The sequence below is a fragment of the Neofelis nebulosa genome, chromosome 15, assembly GCF_028018385.1.
Source record: "Neofelis nebulosa isolate mNeoNeb1 chromosome 15, mNeoNeb1.pri, whole genome shotgun sequence".
NCBI classification, from domain to species: Eukaryota; Metazoa; Chordata; class Mammalia; order Carnivora; family Felidae; genus Neofelis; species Neofelis nebulosa.
The window spans coordinates 6,723,004-6,737,291 of NC_080796.1; the positions used below are offsets into that span (position 1 = coordinate 6,723,004).

At 44.1% G+C, this 14,288-nt stretch overlaps 1 protein-coding gene across 6 annotated transcripts in view; it reads left to right on the forward strand.

The window, feature by feature from the left end:
- Positions 1-14,288, forward strand: part of DISP1 (dispatched RND transporter family member 1) — a 192,051-nt gene that overhangs the window by 21,180 nt on the left and 156,583 nt on the right. For 5 of the 6 annotated variants that reach the window (XM_058701241.1, XM_058701240.1, XM_058701245.1 and 2 more), the window contains one exon: positions 2,832-2,993. The exons of the other annotated variant lie outside the window; for it this stretch is intronic. In XM_058701241.1, coding sequence (XP_058557224.1) covers positions 2,832-2,993 — 162 coding nt within the window. The remainder of the gene's footprint in view (positions 1-2,831; positions 2,994-14,288) is intronic. 6 annotated transcript variants of the gene reach the window in all.

Consider the following 14,288-nt stretch of genomic DNA (forward strand, 5'->3'; position numbering starts at 1 on the left):
AAGCATGCATACTTTATTTTGGGTCATGTTATAATTTGGGGGGCAGAATTGCCTTGAAGTTTATCTTAGACAGTTATGGAAATTAATTTCTGTTCTTTAAAATGTACAGACGGGGAAGTTCTGGAAGCATCCTGTGAAGAAGAGAAAAAATCCACTCAGAATTTAAAATTGGCCATGGAGGGGGCGCCTGGGTGGCACCTGGGTGGCTCAGTCAGTTGAGTGTCCAGCTTCGGCTCAGGTCATGATCTCAGGGTTCACAGGCTCGAGCCCCTCATCGGGCTCTGTGCTGACAGCCTGGAGCCTGGAGCCTGCTTCCGATTCTATGTGTCTCTCTCTCTCTCTCTGCCCCTCCCCTGCTCGTGTTCTGTTTCTCTCTCAAAAATAAACGTTAAAAAATTAAAAAATAAATAAAATTGGCCATGGACAGTTTAAAAAGGGGGTGTGGAAAGAGCAGGGATAATCCATATGTGGGCTGTTGAACTCAAGGAGTCTCACGTTATTTTGTCCTAGAGTCGACCTTTATAACACTGTTATTGGGAAATACTTGATTTACTTATCTTTTTCTGAACACTCTGATTTTTGGAGCACAGTTTCTAAATTCACAAAATAATCTTTATACAACAAGGTGCTATTGTATTTTGGGATTATATGCTCATTCTGAAGTTTAACAAATTTTAACTAGCTGAAATGAGTTTTATATCTTTGAGGTGATAAAATTAAAAAATTTTTTTTCTTTTTTTAAATTCCAGAAAGGTGGGGGTTGGACAGGTCGGTAGGTACCTAAGAAAGCAGCTACTGGGTTTTCTTTATCATATACGAAGTGTTAGCCTTGCATTTTGCTACGAAAGGGGCATTTGCTTCTGCTTGAACTTCACCTTTCTTGCGAAAACCTATACATGTAAGCACACTTTTGGAACAGTAAACAGCTTGAGCTACTGTATATGCTATAGTTTTATTTGGAATCTTTTTAGCTGAATAAGGAAGGAATATAGTTGACTGTACCAGCTGTGGTATTCGTGATAAAAATGATCTGATCTAGCCGCCTGCAACAGTGACCTGCTTGGTGGTGAACACACTCGAGGGTCATGAAAAGCAGGAAGGGAACCGGCTTGGGGCCGGGTGTCAGGTACTCCAGTGTTAACTCAGATCCTGGGCTAGAAGCTTTGTATTATTATCTCTTTTTAAAGATGAAGAAACTGGAATTTGAGAAGCGGATGGCTTGTGTTTGTGGAGAGAACTGCCAGGTGCAGAGCTAGGGTTCCACCCTGGGCCCCCCACCTGGGGCTCTGACTCCGAGGCCTGGATGCTCTGTCCTGTCCTGTGCTGTCTTCTCTCTTCGTTCCACTTTCACGCTTTGACCTCCGCTGGAAGGTTTTCTTTCCGTTTCTTTTCTTTTACTGGTTATCCTAAGGAAGTTAAGGACAGTAGGATCAGCCTCTTTCTGATACACACTGCTTTTTTATTGGCATTACAGTTCTGGGACTTGATCTTTTAACCCCAGAAAATGACGTAGTGTTTAGATTTACCCATATGCATTTATCTTTTTTTTCTTTTTTTTCTTTTTTTTTCCTTCTGACCACTCCTTCGTGTGTATCAACAGTAAGATGAATTGTTTTTTAACGCATCTCCCCTTTAGGGCTTTATGTGGGAGGGTTTCTGCTCTGCACCTGGCATACACCCACCGGTTTGCCTCCTGTGACCTTTTCCTCTAGCTTCTCCTCTCCCCTCTTCAAGTTCTGTGCGGATGCGCATAGGACATGCTGGTTTCAGAACTAACTCACCTCTAGGTTTGTGCTTTCTTTTTTTTTTTTTCCCAACGTTTTTTATTTATTTTTGGGACAGAGAGAGACAGAGCATGACCGGGGGAGGGGCAGAGAGAGAGGGAGACACAGAATCGGAAACAGGCTCCAGGCTCCGAGCCATCGGCCCAGAGCCTGACGTGGGGCTCGAACTCACGGACCGCGAGATCCTGACCTGGCTGAAGTCGGACGCTTAACCGACTGCGCCACCCAGGCGCCCCTAGGTTTGTGCTTTCTTAACCATTTCCGCCTTGGAACATTTCTCTTGCTTTATAGCTAGCTCTGCCCTACGTTTTAAAAAGAATTTTGAAATCTGTAAGACAGCATCTCTGGGCGCTCTCCAGCCATCAGGTTTATACTGCCAGAACTAGAAGTCTGCCTTGTCATTGTGCTTGTCTGGAGTGTTTTGCACCGAACCTGGGGGTGGGGGAGGACTTGCATACCCATTCTTACTAACTAGCAAAACTCTTTCATTGAGAATCATAGGAAATAACTTGTGAGCCAGCCACGCACCCTGGAAATGACTGGTTTGAAGGAGAATGATGGGGTTTAGGACGCGCTTCCCCAAAGTATGGCACCTTGGCATGTTGGATATTTTAAGCTGAAGGAATTTGAGGAATGGCAGGTGCAGGCAGGACTTTCTGACCTTCCCCCGAAACGGGTCATAGACCCTCACACGAGGGGTGCCCTCCCTGTGCCCAGAGGAGAGGAGCACCCTTCTGTCTGAGGGTGAGGGATGCCAAGGGGAATTGAATGAACAGTCTTTGCTAAGATTCCCCAGTTTACTATTCCTAGCTTTTATCTTCCTTTATCTTATCGTGTTTTTCCATGATTGTTTTCGTCATACCCAGTATGAAAAGTTAGGTTTAACCATTTCTTTGGTCTTAATTTCCTTACAAAGGCTCCTCTGTCACATAAAACTTATGTTTAAAACAAATAATATGCCTTTCTTTGTTAATCTGTCTTTTGTCACAGAGACCCAGCCAAAAATTTAGAAGAGTAGAGAGAAAAGATATTTTTCCTCCCTTGCAGTTTCTGGTGACCATGAGGAGCTGGCTGGGACCCTGCTCACTCCAGAGTCTGCAGACGGGATCTTGGGAGAACTGGCCAAAGTCCATGAAAGGCTGGAATTCTTGCCGCGGCCAGCTGTCTCACATCTTCATGTAGTGCCTGGTCTACGCCAGAGAGAAAACGGTAAGCGCTTATCTTTGTCCCTTCTGTTCCAAATTCAGACTAGCAGGGGGGGAAACGGTTGTAGAAACTAGATGTTTGAATTGTGACTCTTGTGGATTTGATTTTGGGCAGCCATTTGTTGACCTTTTCCCTCCAGGGACTCCCCCACACTCTTGCTGTCCTGGTCCTCCTGTGTGTCTCATCTCTCGCCCTGAAAGCTTGGCGTGGCTTTCCACCACGGGGCGTGCAGGTTATACACTTGTGTGTGTAGGGCTCAGTTGTCAGGCTGGGGTCCCCAGGAGCGTGGCTGGACACAACTGTGAGTTGCACCCCATTTGTGGCTAATCCCGCCCCCCCGCCCCCCAAACTGGTGCCACCTGTCAGACGTGTTGTCAGAGTCTCTTCTTGGCTGTTTCTGGCTCTGGATGGTGGGAGGATTCCTCTGCACCCTCGTTGGGAAGCTGGTTGTGTCCATGTCTGAGCCGTAAAAGGCTCATTGGTTTTAAGTCATAAAAGGCTTATTATCAGTTTGGAATCACTTGAAACAGGTGCAGCTTTGGTTTAAAAAAAAAAAGTCGGGGGGCGCCTGGGTGGCGCAGTCGGTTAAGCGTCCGACTTCAGCCAGGTCACGATCTCGCGGTCCGTGAGTTCGAGCCCCGCGTCAGGCTCTGGGCTGATGGCTCGGAGCCTGGAGCCTGTTTCCGATTCTGTGTCTCCCTCTCTCTCTGCCCCTCCCCCGTTCATGCTCTGTCTCTCTCTGTCCCAAAAATAAATAAAAAACGTTGAAAAAAAAAATTTAAAAAAAAAAAAAAAAGTCGGGGTGGGGGCAGTTCATGACTGTCAGGGGTATTTATTGTCTGTCCTGTCTGAAACCTGGTAAGATATTTTAAAGGAGATCTTTAAAAAAAATACATGGTCAGAAGTTGCCCTCCTTGGAAGCTGATTTTTTTTTTCTTTTTAAGTCGGCCCTTCTCTCTGATCCTGCTCCTCCCGTGGGAGCTTCTAACCCTTCTCCAGCTCCTGCCCACTGTGTGTCACCAGCTCCCTCTATGTCCCTTTGCGTCGGCGCGGTTTTGCCGAGGATAATTTGGAATGTCATTGGCTTCTTTAGGACACTTAGAATGGCAAACTGCTCCTCTGAGACATCTGTCTGCCTGTGGCTTCTCCTCCTCTGTCTTCCTCTTGCTCCCTTGATCCTCCATTCAGTCCCCTGGGTCCCTCAACAGGTAACCCCCTCCCCCCCCAGCCCCTATCTCACCCATCCTTCTGTCCATGCTGCCAGACCTCTTTCCACTCCAGCTCCACAGACGCTTGAACTTCAGACTTCCTAGCATTATCAGGCTGAGAAGAAAAAAGGCCAGTTGGAAACTGATGTAATATTTTATCTGCTCAGATGCGCAGTGGAGACTGCGCTAAACGTCTCTTCAGTCACTTGTGTAAAATGCAGCTTACAGCCCTCATAAGATTACGAGTCAGGGCAAACAAAACTCCTCTAAGCCTTCTCCAAAAATATTAGTCAAAGCATTAGCCCTCATCGTGAGGAGGTAACCCCCAATTTACCCTCTTTGTCACAAACACAATTCAGATAAAAATATAAAATGGATAAAAACCAGTGAGTTTGTTTTATTATGTTTTACGGACACATCGCTAAAATTTTATTTTTTTAAATTTTAGAGAGAGTGTGTGTGAGCAGGGGAGAGGGGCAGAGGGAGAGAGAGAGAGAGAATCTTTTTTTTTTTTTTTTTTAATTAAAGAAATTTTTTTTAAATTTATTTTTGAGACAGAGAGAGACAGAGCATGAGCAGGGGAGGGGCAGAGAGAGAGGGAGACACAGAATCAGAAACAGGCTCCAGGCTCTGAGCTGTCAGCACAGAGCCCGACGCAGGGCTCAAACTCATGAACCGTGAGATCATGACCTGAGCTGAAGTCGGACGTTCAGCTAACTGAGCCACCCAGGCGCCCCGGGAGAGAGAGAGAATCTTAAGCAGGCCCCAGGCTGAGCCGATGGAGGGCTCTATCCCATGACCCTGGGATCATGACCTGAGCCGAAATCAAGAGTCAGATGCTTACCTGACTGAGCCACCCAGGTACCCCACCGCTAAAATTCTAGAGTGGAAGCTGTGAAATCTTTGTGTTCGTATGCATCTGTAGGTTATGTGTATGTGATATTTTTCTATCTTGGGAAAGTATTACCAGGTTCATTTATACAATCCCTTAAAGGAGGTCTTTCAAGTTGGCTTGGAGATAAATGAGCACCTACATAAATTCAAGTATTGCTACAGCTCTGCTACAACTCTAAGGAATATAGAAACGGACCCAAGCCTTTTATTTTAAAGTTCACATGATCTGGGTTAACCTCTGGTAAATAAAGCTAGCTTTAAGATTGTTAATAAAATCAAAACAGATGAATCTTTAAGGTTGTCAGCCTTAAATATAATGCAGCCATACAGTTTTTTCCTACCTGGGTTTACTGGTCACATGAGCTTATGTTATCTCTACTAAATGCATAAGATTATGAAAATATAAATCCAACCTAAGAACAAAAGGTACAATCAAAATAAATTGATATATGTCAAGGACAACAGTAAAATAAAATAAAAAAAAAAAGAAAGAAAGAAAGACGGGAGACATCAAGTATTTTTCATGCCTGCCTGATTTGTCCACAAGAAAAATCATTTAAAATGATGGATAGTTTTATTTAATATCTCACAAAATTTTCATGATTAATTCAGGCATACTTGTTAAGAACAAGTGAATTAATGTAAGAGGGGTAAAAGTTTATGAGCTTTTTAAAAACAATCTTGTTGTATAATATGTGTACTTTTTAAAAAAATTTTTTTTAATGTTTATTTTTGAGAGAGAGAGAGGCAGAGCACAAGTGGGGAAGGGGCAGAGAGAGAGGAAGACACAGAATCCGAAGCAGGCTCCAGGCTCTGAGCTGTCAGCACAGAGCCTGACGCGGAGCTTGAACTCAGGGGCCGGGAGATCATGACCTGAGCAAAAGTCAGATGCTTAACCGACTGAGCCACCCAGGCTCCCCTGTCCACTTAAAAAGAGTTTCCAAAAATTTTTTGATAACTTGAAACATTAAAGCTATACTAAGTTAAATGATGGATATTCACTGAATATCTAGACCATTTCCAAATAAGATAAAGCACTGGAATACTAACTGCAGAACATAAATGTATGTGCTTTTTGCTTCTTAAATTTTATAGAGAGACGAGATATTTATGTCCGTCTATTTAGCAAACATGTCCTTTGTCACATCCAAAAGTTGTACTCAGAGGAAGCGTATGCCTCTAGAAACTGAAGTAATGAATTCATCGATTTGCTAGTTTACTACAGGATGTTAGCATGTGGCAGACAGCTTATAATTGCCTGCTTCCTAGTTTTCACTGAAAATTAGGGTTACTGAGGGTTAAACATTCTTATAGATTGTGTAAATGAAACTACTAGAAATAATAAAGACGAAGAAAAGTATGCAAACTATGCAAGGAAAATGTGTTTATGATAAGAAAAAGTATATAAGGTGTAAAGGATATATTTTTGTTAGGAGAGAAAGTAATTTGTCCTAATATAGGATATGGCTGGCTGTTCTAGAATAGAAAAATGAAAAGAGTAGGTAGATGAAAAATGAAAACTAGGTAGATGCATTTTTTAAAAGTTTGTAGAAGTGTTGAGGAAAAGGCATTTTATTGTGTTGTCAAGCTGCCAAGATTGAATAGCTTTATTTGTAAAGTAAAAGAAAAGATGAACCTTAATATCAGAAGTATACTGATGTAAGACTAGAATGATGAATTTTCTTGGCTTATTGGTGTGCTTTCATTAAGAAATTGTAAAAAGATTTTCTCTTTATGTTTTAAGTAATTTTCCTGGGGAACCAAAATTTTGTTATCAGAATGATTTCCTGGGCTTCATGTTGTGCTTATCAGGTCTTTGGTTACTTAAGAAAACCAAATCTTCTCAATATTAAAACAGCTAAGGGTTTTTTCACAACTGTGTTACCTTCTGTATCTGCCTTTGGGAACTTTTTGTCATTTTGGTTAAATAGATAATTAAGTATTAGAATGATCTATGGTGCTATTTGATCAAGCATTCAAATCTGTTGACGGTTTTGACCAGTTTTCCAAAATCCAATTCTAAATAAAGTCTTGGTGACTTAAACTGACTTGAGCTTTTAAAGAAAGTCCCTGGGAAATCTCAAAGGATTTGTTTCTCACTTTGTAAAAGAGAGAGATGTTAAACTAATTGGGCTTATTTGCTGTATTAAACTGTGTTGCAAGTATTGTCAAATCAAGTGACGATACGCTTTCTTTAGGTTATAATGTATGGATATGTGCTATTAATATAAATATTTCCGAATTGTACGAAGTTCATGGAAATTCATGAGTACTTTTGATGTTTATGAGGTGTTCCGCATCAGGTTATCAGTCATACTTCTGGTTATTATGTCACTGAAGTACAGTGCCTTGTCAGTTACGTCGGAATGACCTCATCAGACCTTTAACCAGGGCCATTTTACGGTCTTGTGTCGTGTACAGACTGGTGGTGGTGGTGTTTAACTCCTGATCCTTGTCTGAAAGTGTTTACAATCAGCTACAGGCCACAGTGCCCAGTGATGCCCTCCCATGAATGACTTTGAGACCATGCCAGTGGTCTGAGTAATTTTCCAAACTGATGAAGTTTGCGGGTTCCTAAAACTGCTGATCAAAGATCAACCAGAAAAAGCATTAATTACATGAGACTGAACTGCTGAGGAGAGTTATAATTTTTTTGACAACTTTTTGTTTGAAACGTTGCTCATTCTTTAATATTTGGTTTTTCTCTTAAACTGTCTGTTACTTACAGCAGTTTGGTAAAGTATACTTTTGTGAACGGAGATGAAACAATGACTTTTTCTCCCTCCCTGGTCCTTCCAGAACCCCGAGACTCTTACTGCCTTTTTACTTTCATGGCAATATCGTTATTTCCATAGGTCCTACAAGAATCTCTTTTCCTTGTAATAGGATGTCATTGAAAGCTTTGGTTATATTACCGATGTTGACTCGACTGTCATATTTGAGAATGATGTATACAATTAGATATGACCAGACGGTTTTAAGGAACTAAGATGGTCTTTATGGAGCGGTGGTAATGAAACTCTCTTGGGGGAAAGACTGGCCTGGTATCTGGCTTGCAGGTTTCCCAGCCTTATAAGTGAGTAAGGAATGGTCGCTTCCTGGGAGGCCCAGGAACCTTAAAATATTTTGGGACCCTTAGGAAGAGAGGAATTCAGCCAAATCTGTAGGCAAAATATAGTGGCAGTTTCCTGGCTTGGCTTCCCAGCCATGAGAAACTTTGGAAGCTGAGAGTCCTTAAAAGTTGCAGCAAAGCAAACTTAAAAATTTCAGTCACTTTGACCACAGAACACAAATATTGTAGCTGCACTTGTGTAAATAATCAGGCCACTTATTGAGGCTAGGCTTATTTTGCAAACAAATACTTTCTTATCTTTGATAGAAATGGGAGTGACTAAAGAGAGAAAAATAGTATTTCAGGAGCTAACTGTAGTCGATTGAGTTGAAGGTTTTCATTAGGAAATTGTAAACTTTCTTAAAGTATCTATCTATAGAGTGGGCTGGATCCTGAGTTCTTCTGGTTTTCTCAGTACCTGGCTATAAGACTCCAAATTAACATTTCTAATTTTTTCCCTACCCTTTCGCTTTGGGACCATTCAGATCTAAAACTGTCCTTTTCTTGAACCCTGCAAGCTGAGGCTAGCTGACCTGATGTGACCCAGCAGGTCATGTGTGAGCTCCCTTCCTGCCTGTAGCTGTGTGGGCCACTCGGGAAGTTCATGGGGTCACCTGATGGCCTCACACAGACGTTCGAACTGCAAAGCCGGAGAATCTGTTGCAATGTCGCCCCTGTCCTCACTCCACCGTCTGAAAGATGCTTTGAGCCGGGCAGGTAGAATCTTACCTGACTGCCTTCTGGACTCAAAAACTGAGTTTATAGTTTGTTCTAACCATCTTTGTTTTCCTCCTGCTTCTAGGGAAACGTCCCTTCTTTTTTTTTTAATTTTATTTTATTTTTTAACGTTTTATTTATTTTTGAGACAGGGAGAGACAGAGCATGAACAGGGGAGGGTCAGAGAGAGGGAGACACAGAATCGGAAACAGGCTCCGGGCTCTGAGCTGTCAGCACAGAGCCCGAGGCGGGGCTCGAACTCACGGACCGCGAGATCATGACCTGAGCCGAAGTCGGCCGCTTAACCGACTGAGCCACCCAGGCGCCCCGGGAAACATCCCTTCTTAAATGCCTGATTGTTTACACCATACAGAGACCTAATTGGGGGGGGGGGGTGGGTACCTGCTCACACCTGCACTACCACCTCCTGAAACGAGACGCTGTTCACTGGGTCACTAGGTTAGAGGACAGTCAACCAGCTCGGTGTGTGGACTGTGAAACCTGCTGGGAAAGTTTCACACGGGAGAATGACAGGGTTCAGGACATGCTACCCCAGAACATGGCCCCTTGGCACGTTGAATTTTATAAACTGAAGGAATTCGAGAAATGGCACGTGCAGGGAGGACTTTTTGACCTTCCCTGAAGTGGGTCTAGACCCTCAAATGGGAGGTGCCCTCCCTGTGCCGGAGGAAAGGAGTACCCTTCTCTCCAAAGAGGAGGGACACCGAGAAGACTGTTTCCCCATTTACCCCTCTCAGCTCACATTCTTTTTTGTCCTATTACATTTTTTTTCATTTTCTCTTTACTTTTGATCAAACTTAGTATAAAAATTTAGTATAACTATTTCTTTGGTCTTCGTTTCCTTATGAAGCTTCCTGTATCACATAAAGTTTGTATGAAGTAAATTTGCATGCTTTCTTTCGTGAATTTGTCTTTTCTTATAGAGACCCGTCTGAGAACTTAGAAAGGTAGAAGGGAAATGGATTTTCTCCCCTATAAGAACCACCAGATGACTTCCAAAAAAACTTTTGAATACTCCCCTTTCTGGAGGCTTTTTTTTTTTTATCTTTTAAAATGTTTTATTTATTCTTGAGAGAGAGAGACAGAGCATGAGCGAGGGAGGGACAGAGAAAGAGAGGGACACAGAATCCGAAGCAGACTCCAGGCTCTGAGCTGTCAACACAGAGCCCGACATGGGGCTCGAACTCACGAGCCATGAGATCATGACCTGAGCCGAAGTCAGATGCTCAGCCAGCTGAGCCACGCAGGTGCCCCCCCCCCTTTTTTAATTTATTTATTGTTTATTTTACATCCAAGTTAGTTAGCATATGGTGCAACAATGATTTCAGGAGTAGATTCCTTAGTGCCCCTCCCCCCTCCCACAACCCCTCCAGCAAGCCTCAGTTTGTTCTCCATATTTATGAGCCTCTTCTGTTTTGTCCCTGTACCTGTTTTTATATTATTTTTGTTTCCCTTCCCTTATGTTCACCTGTTTTGTCTCGTAAAGTCCTCATGTGAGTGAAGTCATATTATTTTTGTCTTTCTCTGACTAATTTCACTTAGCATAATACCCTCCAGTTCCATCCACGTAGTTGCAAATGGCAAGATTTCGTTCTTTTTGATTGCCGAGTAATACTCCATTGTATGTATGTACCATATTTTCTTTATCCATTCATCTGTTGATGGACATTTGGGCTCTTTCCATACTTTGGCTGTTGTTGATAGTGCTGCTATAAACATTGGGGTGCATGTGTCCCTGTATCCCTTGGATAAATACCTAGTAGTGCAGTTGCTGGGTCATAGGGTAGTTCTATTTTTAATTTTTTGTGGAACCTCCATACTGTTTTCCAGAGTGGCTACCCCAGTTTGCATTCTGTCTGGAGGCTCACTTTGACTATACTTTTGAGGAAGAAAGAAAAGTCTGAAAACAGATTTCTTTTTAACATTTATTTATTTTGAAGGGGGGAGGGGCAGAGAGAGAGGAGAGAGAGGGAGTCCTAAGCAGGCCCCACACTGTCAGCGTGGAGCCCGACACGGGGCTCAATCCCATGAGATCATGAGATCATGAGATCATGAGCTGAGCTGAAACCAAGAATCGGGTGTTGAACTGAGGGAGCCACCCAGGCGACCCCAAAAGGATGAATATTAAGTAAGTCCTTCTGGACTGTCTACCTTTTTGTTGAGGGACATTTCACGGACTCTAGTCCTGGGTTAACAGTATTTAATAGTGGGGCGTCCCCCCCACTAGGCTGTGGGACCATTTTTCTACATTTGCAAACTGTGAGCAGGGCCCGGGGGGAGGGGGAGGATTGGCCCGAGGAGGGGTTGGAGGACGGGCTCAGGCCGGGGCCTTGCCGGGCCTTGTTCTGGAGAGCTGATGCCCCTTTCGCTGCTCCCTGCTTTCCTCGGGTGGACACGGCTCTGCCACGACCCACACTACGGTATGAAGCATGGAATTCACTTCACATGCCCCAGGTGGGCTCTGAATCCACCTGACGGCATCCAGATTCATGTTTCCTCCGTGACCGTGGGTGCGGTGGAAGTGGAGCCGGACGACGTGGGCCTGACTCTTGGCCTGTCCTCTGATTTGTGGCTCTGTGAGCAAGTAGTTCTCAATCTTTCTCTTTAGTGAAGGGATTCCTCCTGCCGGTGGCTGTCGCGGCGAGGCCCGAAGGCGAGGCCGAGGGAGCCACAGAGCTGTGTGTGGCAGGCGCGAGGCTCGGAGGCGGGCGGGCGGCGGTGTGCCGCGGTACCCTTAACGCCGGTCCTGAGCGGGACCTTTTGTTACGCGCGCTTATCTCCTTTTGTTCATTGCGGAGTTTAAGAACTTGTAGTCATTTTCTTGCTGTTCAACCCTTGTCCTCAGAAGTTGGGGTATTTCTTCTCCATCTGAGAAAAGACTGTGAACAAAGCATGGCACCCGACCCTGTAGCGGGATGGATAGGCTAACTCTCGGGGGCTCATCGCTGCAGGAAGAGGCCGGAGGCTCGCTCTGGGCTCTCTGAGTTCTCTATCTGCCTCCAATGAAAAGGAATGAGGTAATAGATGGGAATCTGGAGGACGTAGATGCGGAAACGAGGCATGTGGGGGTAGCAGTTGGGCAAACAGGAATGCAGACTTGGCGGTTGAATGGCGAATTCAGAAAAGAGTTTGGTCTGGGTCCGAGGAAAGATAACGTAGACGTGATGGCGTGCATGGGCCTCTCCGTTGAGACGTCTTGTCAGAGCCAGGTAGCGTACCCCTAACGTGTCCTGCGGGCCGCCTGCTTTCCAGATGCTACGCTGTTTGTGTCGCGTACATAAGTCCACATTCATATACGCAGAGATGGTAGTTAGGACTTTATGGTTGAAGATAATGCCCATATCCTTCTCTTTAATAAGCAAAATATATCCTTCAGGTTCGTTTTTCTGAAAGTATTTGACTCTTCTCTTGGTAAGATTACATATGAGTTACTGATACTGGGCAAGTTACTCAATTCCTCCCCCTCCCCCCCCTCCTTTTTTTTTTTTTATTCATTTTGGGAGAGAGAGCATAAGCAGGGGAGGGACAGAGAGATGGAGAGAGAGAATCCCAAGCAGGCTCTGTGCTGTCAACGCAAAGCCTGATGCAGGGTTCGAACTCATAAAGTGTGAGCTCATGACCCAAGCTGAAATCAAGAGTCAGACGCTCCCTGACTGAGCCACCCAGGTGCCCCCGAGTTACTCAACTTCTGGTGAATGTTCACTGTATTTTTACCAGCGGCAAAAATAAAATGTTGCGGGGTTGTTGAGATGAAAAATCATATGTTAAAAGTACTGGGTACTGGGGCGCCTGGGTGGCTCAGTCGGTTGAGCGTCGTCCAACATCAGCTCAGGTTATGATCTCATCGTCCATGGGTTTGAGCCCCGCGTCGAGCTCTGTGCTAACAGCTCGGAGGCTGCTTCCCTGCTTCCCTGTCTCTCTCTCTCTCTCTCTCTCTGTCCCTCCTCCACTCATGCTCTGTCTCTGTCTCTCAAAAATTAATAAACATTAAAAAAAATAAAAAAAAGTACTGGGTACAGTGGCAGCATTAACAGGAACCAGTTAATGGTGGGTATTAATTTTTATCTAGGTAAAAGTGTTCATGTGTAACTATTTGTGTGTCATTGAGAATAAGTTCCTTTGATATGAGCATTCCACATTCCAATCTTGTGGGTTTCAGTGTTTGTTTTTAGACTAAATATCTGTCATGCTCTTTCATAGATAGATTTCTGAGAGTGCAGACACTGCATTCTGCTGGGTTGTACACCCGTTGTCAGAAGCAGCTTCACTGAACAAAAGGTGATTTCAGATTTGAAAGGGTCACTTATTCTTTAATTTTACTTGGGTTATATTTGGATCCTTGACCAAGGTAATGAATAATCTTCTCAAACCAAGTTGGAGTCATCAGGACCATGAGATACACCGGTCGTGGTGTAGTCTCCCTGTACTGGAGTCATCGTCTCCTCCCTCCATCATTGGTGATACAACTGAAGGGAGCTTTCCAGCTCTGATCACCACTACTGCGCTCAATGAAATGGACGGTGGGAATAAGTTGTTGCCTTGCAAACATTTAAAAACCTGTTCTGTACTTCAAAAATCTGTTTCATTTTCAGTAAATGTACTGAAGTGGTAATGTCTGAGCAGACTTTCAGATCCACTTGGGACCAGAACTTTGTTCTCATGTGGAAGGAAAAATTTCTTAAACCATTTAACACATGGGGATGACTAATTACAACAAGACAAAGCTTGCCTTCTCTGGAAGATGGAACAGCATAGTGGAAAGAGCCCAGGGATGGAACCCAGTGTACGACCTCTACTTGCCCTTGTTTTCACTAACTGGCTGGAGGACCTTAAAAGCCACACTTGTGATTTCTGAGTTTTTGTTATTATTAGTGTAAAATGAGGGATTCGGAATTAGATACTGAGAGTGCCTTCCATACCTAGATAGATGTGGATAGATGTTTATTACAGGGATTGCCTCACGCGGTTATACAGGTTGACAAGTCCCACAAGCTGCCGTCTGTAAACCGTAACCAGGGCCGTTGATAGTGTCCTCAAGTCTAAGTCTGAAGGCCTGGGGATCCGGGAGGATGTTGATGGTTAAGTCCTCATAGGAGTCCAGAGGCCTGGGGACCGGGAGCGCCAGCGCCTGAAGGCAGACAGATGGATGACCTAGGTCAAACACAGGGTGAATTCACCCTTCCTCTGCCTTTCTGTTCTGTTCAGGCTCTCAAAGGATTGGATAATGCCCACCCACATCGGCAAAAAGAAAACAGAAAAGACCACAGTCTTGTTTTACTCAGTTTACCAATTCAAATGCTCTTCCAGAAATGCCGTCACTGACATGCCCAGAAATAAGGTTTTACC